At 56.1% G+C, this 17,274-nt stretch overlaps 1 protein-coding gene across 2 annotated transcripts in view; it reads right to left on the bottom strand.

Annotated features, from left to right (window-relative positions):
- Positions 1–5,334: 5,334 nt before the first annotated feature.
- The window catches only part of GFRA2 (GDNF family receptor alpha 2), an 84,949-nt gene continuing 73,009 nt past the window's right edge, over positions 5,335–17,274 (bottom strand). For both annotated transcript variants that reach the window (XM_014468300.2, XM_014468299.2), the window contains 2 exons: positions 8,822–8,875; positions 5,335–7,965 (listed from right to left, as the gene is read on the bottom strand). In XM_014468300.2, coding sequence (XP_014323786.1) covers positions 7,937–7,965; positions 8,822–8,875 — 83 coding nt within the window. In that variant the 3' untranslated portion in view covers positions 5,335–7,936. The remainder of the gene's footprint in view (positions 7,966–8,821; positions 8,876–17,274) is intronic.

Raw genomic sequence — 17,274 nt, 5'->3', positions numbered from 1 at the left:
AAAAAGGCCTTCCATCTTCCACCGAGGATAAAAGTGAAGGATGGCCTGGGCCAGAAGTGTCATCTCACAAGGGTTTGTTTGGCCAGCTGGTTTTTAATGAATGGAGTAGAGTGAGAACGGTGGCCTTTATTTAAAATTGCCAGCCTCCTGCCTGTGGGTGGGTAGGTGGCTGGAGGAGGGGAGGAGCAGGCCCAGGAAAAGTCAAGAGGGAGGTTTTCCTGGAAGCCTGGATCATGATGGCTATGGTGGGTGTGCAAACTCCTGCAGTTAATTGAGAATGAGTCACTTCTGGTCTGGGTGCCCAAGTGTAGGAGACACCATAAGCAGCAACCAGGTGTAACTGGAGAGTGCCTCCCCAGGGAGGGAGGTCAGGACTGGGGCAGGCCCTGGTCCATGTGGCCCAGCAGGTGCTGGCTTCCCAGGAGACACTGTCTTGCCAGGAGCAGGCCTGGGCAGAGAGTGAGGGGCATACATGGGCACACGCAGCCATACGCAGAAGGAGCCCACAGCTGCAGTCCACAGCTCCGCACAAGACACTTGCTGAAAAATTGGTGCAACCAAGCAGGGTAGCAGTGTTTATTGAGAGAAATGAATTCCGTCTCTTTCCAAGTCATTCTGTGCCGGGCTGGTGAGTTCAGAAATAGCTGGCAGTCATCGCATCACAGAATTCCATTGTGGGAAGGCGCCTTGGAGAGCAACCCCCTGACCCTTCCCTTTGTAGATGAGGAGAGTGGAGCCAGCCAGGTTAAGTGACTTGCCAACAGCCACACAGGGGCTCTCGGGGGCTCTGCTGCCATGCCTCAGTGGCCCTTCTCCCCTCCCACCCCTTGCTCTCAGCCACAGGGCCTGCTCCAATGCATGCCGACACCGTCGTGCAGATCAGGGAACAATGCCCCCTCCTCGGAGGAGGAGGCCCTGGGTGGGTGCAGGGGAATTTTAGCCCCATTCGCCCTGTGTAGAGCACAACTTCACAACCTACCTGCAGCTCCCATGCTCCAACCATGCTTATGTGTGTGTGGCCCACAGGCTGTCTGGTTTCTCTCCCAGGCAGGGCCTTTCCTCCCAGCTTTCTCTCCCACCAGCTCATCTGCGAGTCCAACTCGCTCATCAGAGTGGCAACCTGCCCTCTCTCTTCCTCCAACCTAAGGATAGCGTCAGCCCCGTTATCCCTCGGCACCACCAAAGCCCTGTGGTCAGACTGCCTGAGAGTGAGAGCTGGATCTCAGAGACCATCAGGGAAGGGGTGGCAAACTGTAGCCCAGGGGCCAAATCCACCCTAGGCCTATTTTTGTAAACACGGTGTTATCAGAACACAGTCAGTCTCCATCACTGACATACTGTCCACGACTGCTTTCCAGCTACAATAGTCCAGTGGATAGCAGCCACCAAATTGACATGGTCCACAAAGTCTGTAATGTTTATCAGCTGGCCCTTCACAGAAGGCTTGCCAGTGCCTAATCCAAAGCACCCTTCCTGGGGCTCAGAGAAGTTCGGTGACTTAATCTCACGAGCTGATGGATGGCCAAGCCAGGGTTTGAACCTGGGGTCCTGGCGTTCTTTCCAGTAGACCCCTGACTCTCTGCAGAAAGAAAACGGACTTGGACATATCATCAGACGCTCAGCTTATTGCCAGGCTTTTTCTGTAGAAAAATTCCAAGGGTGAGATAGTTCTGCTCAGAAAGCATCGAGGTGACTCTGCACTCATTCCCAAAAGCTGATTTGGGGGGCCTGAGATTCCCTCCCTGGAGGAAGTTCCTGAGAACCTGTGGTAGCTAAGCCACTTGCTCTTGCCTTGGCCCCACAGGGACCCGCACCAGCCTGCCTACCTCCCGAGGGTGCTATCATTGCCCCAGCCCCCAGGGCCAATCGATGCTTCCCATCCCGGGTTCTGAGCTGGTGCACTCACTGCCATGGCATATCCTCTGTTTTTATGAGTGGAGAGAAGGTGGCCAATCCAGGGGACTCCAGAGAACATGACATCTGGATGTTCCGTAGCCATTGTCCCCAGCGACTGGCCGATCAAATCAGCAGTGACTTACAAATACCAGGAGGTCCCCTTTTTCTTCCTCCTCACCCCTCCTGCCTTTTCAACTCCTCTCAGCAAAGCTTCCAAGAGCACAGGCTGGGGCCTGGGAATGGTTCTGTTCTTTGTCTGCCATGGGTCATTCGTGGAAAGCGGCTCAGGGCACAGGAGGAGGAAGGGAGAGGCTCCGAGGTCGGAACCCAGCACAGCTCCTCCCACTGCCAAGAGTAGGAAAGCTGGCCAGCCAGGCAGGTACTGAGAACCCATGAAGGCCCGGGCCAGCATGCCCGGGGGTGAAGGGAAGAGCATGGCATACTGGATACGTGGGATACCCGTTTAACCTCAGCAGTGCTTGTATGAGGCAGGGACTGCCATCCTCATTTACAGATGAGAAAACCAAAGCCCAGATTGGATGTGGCCACCCAGTTGGTCAATGAAAGATTTGGGATTCAAACCCAGATCGGCCTCACCCCCAAATGCATCGTCTTTCCTCATCGCCACAGTGCCTCCAAGGCAAGAGCAATCCAGTCCCATGCGCAGGTTCTCGGCCAGCCAGCCTCCTCCCAGAGAGGCTGCCTGCCAGTCAAAGCTGTTTTCTAACATGGGAATGATCTTTCCCAGGAAAATCAGGATGGCAAACACCAAGGTGGGATGCTCGCCCCCACCCCCTACTGTCCCACCAGAAAGGCCTGGGGCAGGGCCCTGTCTGGGGCAGCATCTTCCTCACATTCTCTCCCTTCTGAGTCCACACCACACTTGATTCAATGAACTAGTTTACAGAACGCCCTCATGTTTGCCCTGTAGGCTGGGGAGGGAGAGGCAAGCGAAGCACTGGAGCCCCCCAGGTGGCAGCCACCGGCCAGCCCGGGGCAGGGCACATCGTGGCAGCTTAGTGAGGGTTGGCAGCCTGGCACAGCCAGTAAAGCACAGACCTGCAAGCCAGCCTGCCTGTTTGCGTCTGAGTGCTGCACCCTCCCCCATGTACCATCTTGGGCAAGAAGGTAAGTTCTCTGAGCCTCAGTCTGCTCTTCTGTAGGATGGGGATACAGAGCAAACTGGCTGCACCCAAGTAGGGGGAAAGGAGTTAATATTCATGCAACTCCGAACAGTGCCTGATACAGGGTGCGGACTATGGAGGCATTAGTTAAGTCTTAAATACACGTAGTTTAAAACAGCTACATTCGGTTTGGGTTTTCAGTAATGCTATGGAAACCCTTATAAAATGTTTACTCCCTTATTCTGCTCTGAAAAGTACAGCACAAAGAATATAGAACTAACTCACTCTGGAAGCGGAATGTGGCAAGTAATGTTCTGGTTAATTGACAGTCGGCACAGCCCTGATTTTGTAAAGAGCAACTTTGTGATGATTCTAATGCCCCCGTTTTAAGGTAGGAGGTGTACAATGGAGTGATGTGGTTGGGATTTTAGGAAACACATCAGAACCTAGAAATTCCAAGTAGCCACTTGGGTGGGCCGGGGTCCCATTACTCAGACAGAGGGCGCTGGGCAGGAAACCATCTCAGCATCGTCTGTCTCTCCCATCTGAAGCTTGTTTGGAGCTTAGAAGTATCTTAATTATCATCTAATAAAACTTTGTAGCCCTAGCCAGTTTGGCTCAGTGGATAGAGCATCGACCATCGGACTGAAGGGTCCCAGGTTCAATTCCGGTCAAGGGCATATACCTTGAATGCAGGCTCCTCCCTGCCCCCGGCCCAGGTCCTGGTCAGGGCTTGTGCAGGAGGCAACCAATCGATGTGTTTCTCTCACATCAATGTTTCTCTCTGTCTTTCCCCCTCTCTTCCACTCTCTCTAAAATTGATGGGAAAATATCCTCAGGTGAGGATTAGAAAAAAAAGAACTTTGTAGGTGAGCTAACCAAGGTTGAAGAGGTGACTAAAAACCAGTCTCTCCACCACTTAAACCAACCACTAAGAACGTTACCAAACTTATTTACCATTTTTGGCTCCAAATGACTGGTTTACCCTAAGAAAAATTTACTCCGTTTGTTAAAGACAAATATCTACCCCCACCGAGACCGAAGAATGGGCAACAGGCTATGAACACATTTACTTGGACTGTCACAGAGTCATCCCCTTGGCATTCTGGCCCACTTGGAGGGAAGATCGAGTTCAAATTCACATCAGAGATTAGGAGAGGTTGGCAAAGAATTTCTCTAGCGTGCTTTGCCCTTATGTGAGTAAAGGAAAGTCAGTCTTATGCAGGCACCTGACGGTCAGTGGGACAGGGCTGGGAATTAGGGACTGGCAGGCGCATGTGCACATGCGCGCACATTCGCACATACACATGGCCCATTAGCATGAAGTTAAGCCATTGCAAGTGGACCAGCAGACCCTGGGAGTTAACCAGCACTGGTCTCCGGGGTGGGCACCTCAGTGAGCAGATGAGCCCTGAGCAGGAGCCAGGTAGCAGGCCAGAGGCAGCCACCCCAGCAGGCCTGGAGCTGCCTGATATCACCACAGCCTGGAGGAGACAGCAGGGTCCAGCTATAGGGCCTGAGGATCAAGTCAGGGCTTATGTCTTGGAAGGACTCCCAAGAGCAGGGTTGGGCTGTCTTGGGAAACCCATGTTGCCAAGGTTACAAAGGCAAGGGTGGGGGTACAAGAAACTGAGAAAATTTGGAACAAGGCCAGCTGTGCAGCCCACCCCAGGGCAGCAAGGACCCGGGCATGGCTGGCTTGATGCGGAGTCCCCCGAGCTCCTGATCTGCCTCCTTGGCTCCCCAGCCACGGCTGGTGGGTGTGGGTGGGGGCTCAGCTGGGCGCTCAGACAGGTCCAAGTGGGGCCTAGCTGCATTGAAAGGAGGGCAGCAGGGGCAGGGGCCAGGTGGGAAGCTGATGTTTTGGTTGAGCAAAATCATCCCAGGCTGGAAGCCTTCCCAGCGAGGGGATTAGCATCGCTATGTCCCAACCTGCCAAGGTACTAGAGCCTGGAAAACGTAGGGAAGATCGCACAGCCTTGCAGACAATGTGTGCCCCAGATCAGGAGTCCCCAGGGGGCTGGAGGCAAAGCAAGTTCATTTCATAGACTTTGCTGACTCTGGGGTAAAGGCTCGGCTGGCCTACACTGCATGTGGTGACTCTCCCAGAAGAACTCCAAAACAGTCTCAGATCTCTCTCTGTAGCCCCGACCAATCTCCTGATTTCTTTCCTGTTCCTCTCCCCTTATCTCCCCCAAGCCCAAGCTGATGTCTGGGCTCACTAGTAAGCTAATTAACATTAAATAGTAACATTTTATTCTTCCCAGTTTTATTAACACATTTTGAGAGGATCACAGAGAACAGAAGTCATCTCAACCAAAGGAATGAATATTTAATGGTAAAAGTTTAGCTACGCGGTGCCTGGGAGACGTTTTAAGGCAGAGGAAAGCTGCCCAGAATCCACTCCTCCCTTCATCACGGCACCTCCACTTCTTCTTGGGAAACTTCCTCTTCCCCATCATGCAATCCAAGGGCTTATTTCCCATGAGGGATGCCAGACGTGAAGTATCCTTGCACCCAAGAATGGCAGGACGTAGGTACACGGTCCCAGTGCACACAGCTGGATGGCGGGTGGTGGTCCTTCATCACGGAGGAGGCAGCGTGCTGACCCTATCATCCTGCCATCCAGCCTGCAGACGTTCTTTGGCGACTGTCCTAGGAACACTGATGCTGTGAGCCATTCCCCCCACCAAGCCTTGAAGTCAACCAGACTTTGCTGTTTGCAAACACATGGATCCCAAGTGGCCCCACAACTGCCTCCACACACAGAGTCAGGCCAGTGATGATGGGGAAGAGGGCTCCTCAGCGCCCCTCCATGCAGGGGCTGGGACGCTGTACATCACAGTGACCACCACCGTGGACGTGGAGCATGAGTGGCCAGAAACAAGAGCCACTTGTAGGGCCCTGGATTGGGAGAATGGAAAACAGCAGCCCATCTCCCAAAGGTGACAGGATGGGATGGTGTGCATCCCTGAAGGCCATGCTGACAGCGGGAACATCCCTCACTGGCAACCTTGCCTCCTCTCTCCTGCCATGTGCACTGACACACACATGTGAGCACCTGCAAGCCCACACACGCGTGTACACATTCAGCTAGCAGGCATCCTTCTGGTCTCTCCGGGAGAACATGGCAGGCCCATGTCTGGTGGAGGCTGGGTGGTAAGTAGAGAAAACAAGGAGCAGGGTTGGGCCACAGCGTCTTCCTTCCCTGGTGGGACCCAAGAAGCCAGGTCCCTGCCTCACAATCACACACCTTAAGTAAACCAGGAGTCCCAGCGGGCAGACGAGCAGGGCCAACTACAGGGTCGCCCAGGCAGCCTTCAAACAAAAACATACCCTAAGTGTGACAAGTTGTCCCCTCACCTCCATCCTCACGGCCATTCCTCCCCTTCCAGGTTGGGACCAACCGCCGAAGGGCGCTGGCACTCATCGGGAAGGGGAAGTGGGACAGACAGGTGAGTGGCCAGACAAACTCAGCACAGTGGGACCCCAGACCCACCAAGTATACAAGCATCTCCTAACGGAGCTTCATCACCCACACCGAGCACACGTGACAGACGGCCCCACCCAGGAGCCCCAGGTAAGCAGCCAAGGTGCGGCTGGGCCAGGAACCAAGCAGGGAGAAGGCACACGGGAGTGAGGCAGAAACCAAGCTGCTTCCGAGGACATTTATTGGAGCCTGGCCAGCGTGAATGCGATCAGGAGCCCCTCCCACGGCCCGGCGGCCCAACGGGCCGGGACACGGGGAGGCCATCTCCTCCGATCCCTTTATAGACAATGTTATAAAAAAAATAAACTTTACAATAATACATTTCGCTCATCTGTTGGGGTATTATTTCAATAGTTTTGTTTCTTAAAAAAAAGGAAAGAAAGGGGAGACCACACGATATATGTATATGGATGTGTATATACATATATGTTGAGAAGGGCAACATGTTGTGTACATACAGTTGGCGTATGTCTCAGAAATGAGGAAAGATAAGGTGGAAGTGGGGAGAGAGCTGCAGAGACCAGAGTGTGGGGCGGTGGACGTCCACTGTGGTCTTCGCTGCCCCTCTCAGCAGCCCCCTCTCCAAAGAGAGCCACCGAAGAATCATTTCTTTTTTATTTCAAAATTCCTGCCACCAAGAGGAAGCAGCAGCCCCGAGCTGCGACCAAGTGTTGCTCCCTCCTCCTGAGGGGGTGTCCCAGGTGGGCTGAGCCCCCAAGGCCCTGGAGCTGCCCAGCCCGTGCCACAGTGGGGGACCTCCGTGCACACCCCTCCACAGGCCAGAAGCAGACCTGCCCAGCCCAGAGGGAGGGCAAAATAAACTCCACTCTCAAAGCACGTGGAGGTGCGACTGGTGCCCAGTTGGACCCAGGGGCCAGCCCCACTGCTCTGCCACCTGACGCCCCTTGCCAGCCCCAGCAAGTCCCCAGCGTGGGCAACTTGAGAAGAGCAGCGGCCACTGTCCTGCCTCAGACCACACCAGGCACGGCCACAGTCCCGTAGCCGCAGGGGTCTCGTCAGGGTCCAGAGAGGAAAACACCAGGAGAAGGTGTGGGGCATGTCTAGACCCTCGCGCCCTCCTTGGCGCTGGGGTGCCCTTGCCAGGGGCCCCCCAGGAGGCTCTCAGGCTGCCCGCCTACTGTCTGTTTGGCTTAGAAAAACTTCTCCAGAGAAGAAACCTGGGAACAGACAGGTTCAGAGACAAGGTGAGGGAAATTTTTTGCAAGGTGTGTGTGTGTGTGTGTGTGTGTGTGTGTGTGTGTGTGTGTGTGTCCATTCAGCAGGCGGGTGTCCACGTAGCTTTCGGAAACCTCCAGACGCCGTGCCCAGAGCCTACAAGGCCAGCTTCAACATCAGGAAGGAGAAAACGGTCAAGGCGGCCGACGGGCTGGCTCGGCAGGGGCCTGAGTTGGGTCTGATCACCTTGTTACTCCCTGGGATGATGTTGGTGGTGAGCTGAGGCCATGGCAGAAGGGGACAGAAGCAAAGAGAACAGGAAAGACAAACAAACAAAGGAGTCAGCAGGGCTGGGAGCAGGCAAAGAAAAGGACTGACTCCCCATGCCGCTGCCTTCCCACCCATCCAGGGGGCTCCCCTTTGCCCACCCTCTTGGAGGCACAGCCAGGCTTCCGAGGAGCTGGGCTGAGCCCCGAGCTGGGGAAGGCAGTGCCATGATGCCCAGGACAGCCTGGCTGACACTTCCCGGGGAGGAAGAAGGCCTGACGCAGGCCAGGGAGAAGGGGCGAGATAACGATCTCAAGGGGAACGGGCTCCCGGGTCCCAGGACCTTCTTGAGGAGAGGAGAGAGCTGCTCTGTTCTTCCTATTCCTAAATGTGGCCGATTCCTCCCCTCCATAGAGCACCCCCTGCATATCTCTGACTGCGCTCTCCTCCTGCTGTGGAAGCTTACGTGGCCTCTTCTCGGGTAAGTTATAGACAGACTATCATACAGTCAGATACCACCATGCACCGGGGCTCCTGTGAGGAAGGGGCTGTGTCCTCTCTGTCTCAAGTTCACAGAACCAGCACGCGCAGGTGCTCTGCACACCTGCCTTAAAGGGTCAGGAAGGCTTGGGAGGGCCCTGCTCAGAGCAGGCAGTGTCTCTCCCAAGACAGCCAAGGCTCTGGCTGCAGCCTCTGCACCCGCCCCCCGCCCCCAACCCCCCCTGTCTGTGTGCCCAGCAGGCCCAGGCGGGCCAGGAGCTCAGCTGGCCCAGCCCGCAACAGGATCCGAGGGCCCTGAGTCTGAGGCTCACCTGGAAACAGCCTCCCATGACCAGGCCCCTGCACCACTGCACTCTGCCCCACTCACCTCTGTGAAGCACGTGCTCAGCTCTTTGGAGCTGTTGGCCTTCAGCCCCTGCTCCTGTGGGAGAGAAGGCACCAGTGAGGACGGCTCACCACAGCTGAGCTTGTCCTGTTACTCGGATGAGGCCCACCTTCCGGGCCCTGCCATCTGCTGTGGGCGTCAGGAAGCACAGGGCACAGGGAAAGCTCTGGCTCCATCCCACGCAGCACAAGACCCTGCCCCTTTCCGACATCTCAGCGACTAGGTCCCGGCTCCTGTCGGCTCCTGAAGAGAGAGTTCTAACTCCGCTCTCCAACGTCCAGCATAACAGAGTCAGAAGCCACTCACAGGTCTCTCCACCACACTCAGCTCCTCACGACAGGCAGGGACCACGCCCTCCTCCCCTCACATTGCACAGTGTCTGGCCTATGACAGCAGCTCAGTAAACATCTCACCAAGTGCGTGAATGGACAGATGAGTGAACGCACGCATGCCACTGAGCAGAATCGGCATCTGAGAGTCAGCTCATTGAAGACCATGAGTCCTCATTTGGGTTCAGGAGGAAGAGAGAGACTGTGATTGATTAGTTATGTCTGCCCTGGTGCATGTTAGGAGGACATCTGGCAACAGTGCCAAGGGTTAGCCTTTCCACCTAAACCGATGTATGGCCCCTGGGAGCTCTGTGGTCAAGGTGAGGAATGGAAAGAAAGCTGGCTTGGTGATGGTTCCGGGTTCTGTGCCCCCGGCATGACCGCCTGGATGCAGGACCAGAGTGTGCTGACGAACAGTCCTGTTATCATCATCATAACAGTGACCCCGGGAACCGGCTGGCGGATATGGTGTTTCGATCCTGACTTCAAATGGCTTGGTTCTCAAGGCACCTGTGGGGACTCTCTGGCCACCAGAAGCAACTGGGAAGCCCAAGAAATTATGCCTAAATCCCTGCTCTTGGCCACAAGTATCAAAATCCCTTGGACATCACAGGCAATCTACCACCCAGGGCATCTGGTCAGCTAAACAAAGCCCAGCTACCACACAGAGGTCCGGCCAAGAGCAGAGTCACTGCCAATGGTGGAGATGTGACCAGGGTGGTGATGAGTGCAGTGGGTGGGAAACCAGACCCAAGAGGATCCTGCTCAGGACCACAGCACCAGTGACCCAGGTGCCCAGATCCAGCCCAGCCAAGCCACCAACCTGCATCCCTGGGAAAGGGCGAGTGCTCTGGGGCCCTTCTGCCCCAAGGACTGGATTCTACTGCCTGGACCCAGTGCAGCTCCGGCCAGGGCTGTGGGAGGCCGCTGCCAGGGTGGCCCGCATGCCCCACCTCAGAGACCGCTGCCACCACTGCCTCCTGTCTGACTGCTCAACCTTCACCTTCACTTGGCCGCTTCCCTGAGCAACTCCGAGCCCCTGCTAGTTCCCCCCGTGGCATCCTGGGGCCTGCTGGGCTCTGTGCCACCCGGCCCAGCACTGTGCCTCCCGCATCCTCTCCTGCCCTCACTGTCCAGGTGTGGCAAGTCTGCTCCCTCCGCAGGCCCTCACCACAGGGCTCACTACACACAGAGCCTGTGTGGGCAAACGGCCAGGTCAAGGTCCTCACCCCCAGCTCAACCCACAGCTCAGTTCTGTTTGATATACTGGAGTTGTGCACAAAGTTGTTTTTAAAATAGTCGACTGCTTAAAAATAAGTAAGGCCTGAGAAAATAACTCAATTCAATGACCTCTAGCCTGGCCATATAACTTTATCTGATGAGATGCCTGATCTCAGGGAGCTCAGGGTCCTCGACCCTGCTGGCCCTGAAGGCTGCACCCAGGGGAGCCCCAGAGAAGTTCCCAGGAGACAGGATCGGGGCCCAGCGACTGAGGAGATAAAGCCTGGTGTAGGCACCATGGAGTCACCCAGGGTAGGCACCATGGAACCGCCTGGCATGGGTACTGCAGCGGCCTGGCCTGTGGCTGGACTCCTCAGTTCCCAGTGAGAAGGGCTTGACAGGCTCCTCTTAAGAGGGGAGGGCAGGCATGTTGTCAACTATGAGGGAGGGAGAAGGTGGGGAGAGAAGGAGGGAGTGGTAGAAGAGGGCAAATCAGAGAAAGGGAGAAGCAGAGAGAACAGGGAAAAGCAGTACCCAGAGAAAAGGAGCACAGGGCAGGGAAGAGGGGGAGAGAGGGAGCAGGGGGAGGAGAGGAAGGGGGAGGGGGCAAAGGTGATAGGAAGAGGCAGAGGAGGGCATGGAGGGGGAAGGAGAGGGAAGTGGCAGGGAACAGCAGGAAGGGGAGGGTCACAGAGGAGGAGGAGGGAACACAGGAGGAGAAGCAGCAGAGGGGGACCCCTTCACCCTCTCCTCTGACCCCTGTTACCATGAGGAAGCACAGACACCGCCCAGGCCAGCCCCGGGGGATACAGTGCAGCCGTGGTCTCTGACAGGGCCACAGGGACGTGGGGAGGAAAGGGCTGACCTCCGGGAAGAGCGGGGACAGGACAGTCTCGTGCCCCTTTAGAGCTCCATCTGAATGCGCCTTTCCCAGCATTCACGGGAAGTCCTCCTGCACGGATGCGCACTGCTGCAGACCCAGGCAGAGGCCACGCCGAGCTGAGTGCAGGTGACAGGCAGGCCCCTGGCTGTCCCAAAGCTCTTTCCTCAGGTGCCATGAGCTAGTGCACGGATGCTTGTCCTGTTCGTTTAGACTGAAGGGTCCTAACCCTTAGGGCCCACCCCCACAGGATCGACCCTGACCCAAGGAGGGAAGGGAGGGCCTGAGAGGCCAGAGCCCTGGGCTCCAGTCTACTTCAGCCAATGACTGGAGACAAGTCCCTTCATCTATTGGAGCCTCATTGTCCTCATCTATAAAATAGAGACAGGCGTGCCTCACGGACGCATGTGACTTCCAGAACACAGAGCAGACGGTGATGGCTGCGGTAACCTCTCCTAAGGCGAACCCAAGGCCCCTCACCCAGCCCGGCACCCAAGGCAGCACCCAGAGCAACCCATTGTGGGCCTTCTCTGCAGATGCACATGGGAGAAACGTGAGTGCAGAGAGAAAGCAGTTCCATCAACTCATTCGAAAACCACCGGGGACAAATTCCTGGCCACCCTCCTGACCATTAACCCTTCCTGGTGCTCCCTCCCACGTGGGCACCAAAGACAAATGTCGCAGCCCTATTCACACCCCAGTGAGAGAAATAAGCATCCATGCAGCCACCTCCACACCAGCTCAATAAGTAGGAGGGGAAGGAGGCTGCCTTGTCCCCTGACCCCCGGGCTACACTGTCCTCGGCGGCCACACACCCCAGGCTGCCCTGGACGCCCATCTTGCTGCTTAGACTCCAGTGGAGGAGTCTAGGGCAACAGGTGGGCTCTTCCAGCCCCTGCCCCAGCCTACTCTGAGCATCTCATCGCTTGGAGGCCAGCTCAGGGTCTATGACTGCAGCACCCAAAGGGCACAGGCAGCTGCTGGGACAGGGGGAGGCAGGGCTCCGACATGGAGGGGGACACAGCGACTGGGAAGAGCCTTCCACACTGTGGGTGCCACCAGAAGCATGAACTGGCTGTGTGGGTGGCACTGGGGGACCTGAGCTGGGGAAGGGACGCAGACGCGGAGAGAGGATGGCAGAAAGGCACGGTTTCCTTCTAGAAAATTCTCCCAGAGAAAGTTGGAAGGAAATTATCATCTTCCTCCTCTTCCTTGCCCACCTCTGTCTGCACTCCCAAGCCGGGTCCGGCAGTCCCATCAGAGCCTTGCTGGTCTGGCCCAGGCGCCAGGACCACCAAGTCCAGCTTCGGTTGGTCTATCTATGGAGCCGGCTAGCTCACTCCTGTGTCTCTGCTTCTATTTCTGGCACCACGCCCAAATCTCAGTGCCCTTGGTCACCTCCCTGCTGCATACCCAACCCCAATAACTCACAGCTCCTCCCCCACAGCTCCACCCCTCCCCTCTTACCTGACTATCGCCAAGATCTCCAGCAGGTCCCTCAGTCTCGCCCTTGCCAACCAATCTCCCCAGCTGTCAACTATCCTCCCAAATCACAGTTCTCATCTTCTCATCACGATACCCCCTGTTCAAAAGCCTTCAGGGCCTCTCCACACTCACCATTCAACCTGCTCATTGGTCTTCATTCCCGCCCACCCCCACTCCTTGTTCTCGCCCACGCCCACCGCCTGCTGTCCCTCCCTTTCCAGAGCAGGCAAACGTTTCTCTGCAGAAGGCCAGACAGCAGCGATTTCAGGCTCTGCTGGCCATGCGCTCCACTCTGCTCTGCCTGTGCACAAGGGCGATGTGTAAACAAGGTGCGGTGTTGATCCAATAAAACAATTTATCCACAAAGGCAGCACCCCCTACTCAACCTGTCCGTGCTGTCCTGCCTCCCTGACTTGCTCCGCTGGCCCCTCTGCTGGGCGCCTCACCTACTCCGGTCCACTCCCGCGTCTCCATGTGGTCAGTCTCCCTTTCTTCCGGGCCTAGTGGTGCTTTGACCACGAGGCGCTACTAGGCTGGATCCCACCACACGGGATCAGTCCTCTTGGTGCACCAGTCACTTCCTCCCCCTGATCTTCTGAGCATGTCCATCCCACCCCTATGGGGACCTAGGTACTGGCCCAGTAAGCTTGTCAGCCTCGGTGCCTGGAATATAGTGACATGCAGAAGGATTTGTGTTGAATAAATGCATGAATGCAGAGATGGATGAATAAATGAATGACTGTGAGGGAGAGTTGGGGGAGGGAAGGAAAAAAAGAATGCATGCAGGTTTCCCAAAGCTTGGAAACAAGCCATATTTATAAATCAGGAATTGTGCCTGATAGACATACAGACACGTGGCAGGCCTCTCGGCCCCACTCTGACGCTGAGGGCATGTGCACAAAGGGAGAGACCCACCAAGGGAACAGGCAGGAGGAGGAGGGGCCCGAGGCAGGTGGCTGCTGGCTGCTGAGCCCAGGTGAGTGGTGAGGAGGGGTGGCAACCCCTCCAAACTCATTTCTAATTCCCCCAGATGTGACGGCTGTATCAAGGGTAAGAGCAGAAACTGGCCGGTGGAGACACGGAAAGCAAAGGGGACTGTGTTGCTGGGGCCCCTTAGCACAAGGAAGGGTGAGGCTCCAGTTGATCTGATGGGCCCTGCAAACTGGCCCAGAGCAACCAGGAGTGCCCAGGACCCTGGGAAGAAACCAGGGCCAGAGAAGGCGCCAACCCACTGCCAGCCTTCCCCATCCACACCGAAGCACCCTGGTCCAGGCCCATCATGTGACCAAGGGCCTTCTAACCGTCTTCCTGCATGCTCAACAGAAAGATGTCACCTCGTACATTCACGACACACAGAGGGCTTCAGTGAGAGCGGGAAACAGAATAAATAGCTGCCTGTGACCAGTCAAACAGACTGTTTTCTACACTGGAAAGCAGGCAGTTCCAATAGAGCAATGAATCGGGGACTCAGGTTCTTTCCCTCCCTCTACAGAGCACTAGTCCATGCCAAGCACCGTGTGCTCCATTATCCAGGCTACACCGAGGGCAAGATGTGGCCAGTCTCCCAGGGATGCTGGCCTGGGAGCAGCGAGCAGAGGCATGGTGAAGGGGCCAATATGAGGCAAAGCAGGAGCCCTACGTCAGTGGAAGGCAGCTTTGCCTGAGCGGCATCAGGGGACCACATGAGAGGCGACATCCAGGCAGAGAGGGTGGGAGAGAGGGAAGGAGAAGCACTTTGTGCAGAGGGACTGGCGAGGCACAGCCAGCATCTTGCTTGCCAGGCCTTTAGCCTAACCCATGGGACAGACTCCCTGGGCTTCAGAAACCAAGGGCCTTGGATGAGGGTACAAGATGGGCTGTCTCCTACAGGTTCCCTGCTCTGGGGACATTCATACGTGTGTGTATGTGTGTATGTGTGTGTGTGTGTGTGTGTGTGTGTGTGTGTGTGTGTGTGTAGCAGGGCCAGAAGGGAGAGGGGAGAGGCCATTCTGCAGATTAAATTCCACCATGCTTCCCCCAAGTTCCTGTTTGGGCAGGGCCACTGGTGAGGGTACAGCCAGGAGTAGAAATGAGGAGGTAGGGACTGGAGACAGAACCAGGATGCCCAGACACAGGCCAGCTCAGGGCCTCTGGGCTCTGCTATGGACATTCACATCTGCTCAGCAGCCCCATCATGAGGACCTGAGTTCCCCTAGTCCCACAGCAAACCCCCACTGTGGGAGAGTCCCAGGGGGCAGGTGTGGGGGAGCAGGCAGCACAGCGCAGCCAGAAGGAAACCGCCCGAAGACTGGGAACTGGGGACGGGGGCTGGGGATAAGTTACTGTCCTCACTGGGCTTCTGCCCGTAAGGAGATTTCAGAGTGCCATCTGGACCTACATCCACTCATTCCAAATGAGGTCCCCAACTGGCTGCCATTGTCTGGTCACTGAAAGGGTCCCTATGGCTTCTCCCAGGGCCCGGGTTTATGGATGGGGAGGAGGATGGGGGCGTCTGGGGTGCAGGGCCTCCCCCTTCCTTCTCATCCCGACCACAGCTTCCCTGTCTCTGTCCTCACCCAGGGACTCCCTTCTGTAGCCATGGGTGGTTGTCTTTCCCAAGGACCCCACATTGGCCACCATGGAGCCCTTCCAAGCCAGGAGCTGAGGGAGTGGTACGGACTAGGGAAGGGACAAGCACCCACAGCCTCCGCGAGGTGAGGGCATGTATTCACCTGCACTCCCACACAGTAGGTGCTCATTTAAAAGACTGTTACTAAAATAGAACCAGGAGCCCCTCCCCTCAACTTCAGTGAGAAGAAATCAGGGTGACGACGGGTGGGCAGCCTCTGAGGCCCTGCTTCTCTCCCTTTCCTCCCAGGGGCTGTCCTCAGCAGTCCTGCCCAGAAGGCCAGAATCAACAGACCCCCGGAGTGCAGGGTCATGGGGCCAGGCCTTGGGGCCCCTGCCAGGCAGCCTCTGGAGCCCAGCGTCCGGGACTCATCACACCCACTATAGTGTTCCTCAGGTTACAGGCCCCGTCACGTACATCACCTCTCATCTGGGTCAAACCAAGGGTAAGACAAGCCCCCAGATGGGGAGGCTGCAGAAAATCGGGCTCGGGTGAGAAGAAACCAGGCCACAATTCAGCAAACCCTACAGCAGCGGTTCTCAACCTGTGGGTCGCGACCCCTTTGGCGGTCAAACGACCCTTTCACAGGGGTCGCCTAAGACCATCCTGCATATCAGATATTTACATTACGATTCATAACAGTAGCAACATGACAGTTATGAAGTAGCAACGAAAATAATTTTATGGTTGGGTCACAACATGAGGAACTGTATTTAAAAGGCCAGAAGGTTGAGAACCACTGCTCTACAGTGAAATGGGGAAAAGGTTGTAGTGGGGCAGGCGTCATGGCTTTGAACTTCCCACACCCATGGTCAACCACGGCAAGAGCCACTTGCTGAGACAGCATGTCCATGGGCGAGCCCGCCCCAATGGGCTAGGGGTGGAAGCATGGCACATGGAGGCGGATGGTGCCTGGAGGGACATGTGGGCCACCTCTGAGCATGGCCACCTGACAGGTGGCACAGCCTTGATGGTGAGCTGCCCGCCACTGTAGCATGAAATTGAGCTGGCGACTGCCTGTGCAGCAGGCCCAGAGCCCCCGCCGGCCACCGCTCAAGTCCGCTCAGAGTAATTAGGAACCGTTCAACGGTGGCACGGCAGCTTGGCCCAAATCAGGAGCGGGGCCTAATGGAGGGGAGCAGGCCCACGCTGAGCCTGGCGTGAAGGCACGTGGAGGTCAGCTGTCACCACACGGAGCAGCCCACTGGACAGGGAAGGGTGTGGGCTTTCCAACCAGGATGGCCCTGGCCCCGGCCCCTGGGGTGCAGTGGGAACCGGGGAACTTAATGCTCCACTAGGCCCAGTCCCTGCTCACATCCTCCTCCTGGCACCATTTTTTGTCCCCCAGCTTGATTGACATTATACATGACCATCAAAAATTGCATACAGGATGGGACAAAAGTAGGTTTACAGTTGTTTGTATGGAAAATTATACAATAATTAATAGATAATACAAGAGTAAACTGTTTTATGTACTCACAACTATAAACCTACTTTTGCCCCGCCCTGTAAATTTAAGTTGTACACCTGATGACATGATATAGGCTGTGAAATATTCATCACAAGCCAATCAACATGTCCATCACTTCACACCTTTACCATTTTCCTGGTTTTTCTTGTGTGAGAACAACTAAGGTCTAAGGTCTATTCTCTTAGCAAATTTCAAGCGCACTATCTAAAGCCGTCAGCGGCAGTCCCACTGCTGTGCACCAGCTCTCCAGAACTCACCCATCTTCGCGAATGAAACTCTGTAGTGAATGCCCACCCACTGCTCATCCCACCAGCCCAGCCCATTCAGACTGGTGTCTCCCCTGCACACAGCCGTGTCTGTTCCCCTTGCCTCCCACACCTGTGCTCAGGCTGTGCTCCCAACGCCCCCCACCATGGCTACACTTCACACTCCACCCACCTT

Source organism: Myotis lucifugus, unplaced genomic scaffold, assembly GCF_000147115.1.
Source record: "Myotis lucifugus unplaced genomic scaffold, Myoluc2.0 scaffold_445, whole genome shotgun sequence".
Taxonomy (NCBI): Eukaryota; Metazoa; Chordata; class Mammalia; order Chiroptera; family Vespertilionidae; genus Myotis; species Myotis lucifugus.
The sequence above is the reverse complement of the archived record's forward strand: the minus strand, read 5'-3'. Positions and strand labels throughout refer to the sequence as shown.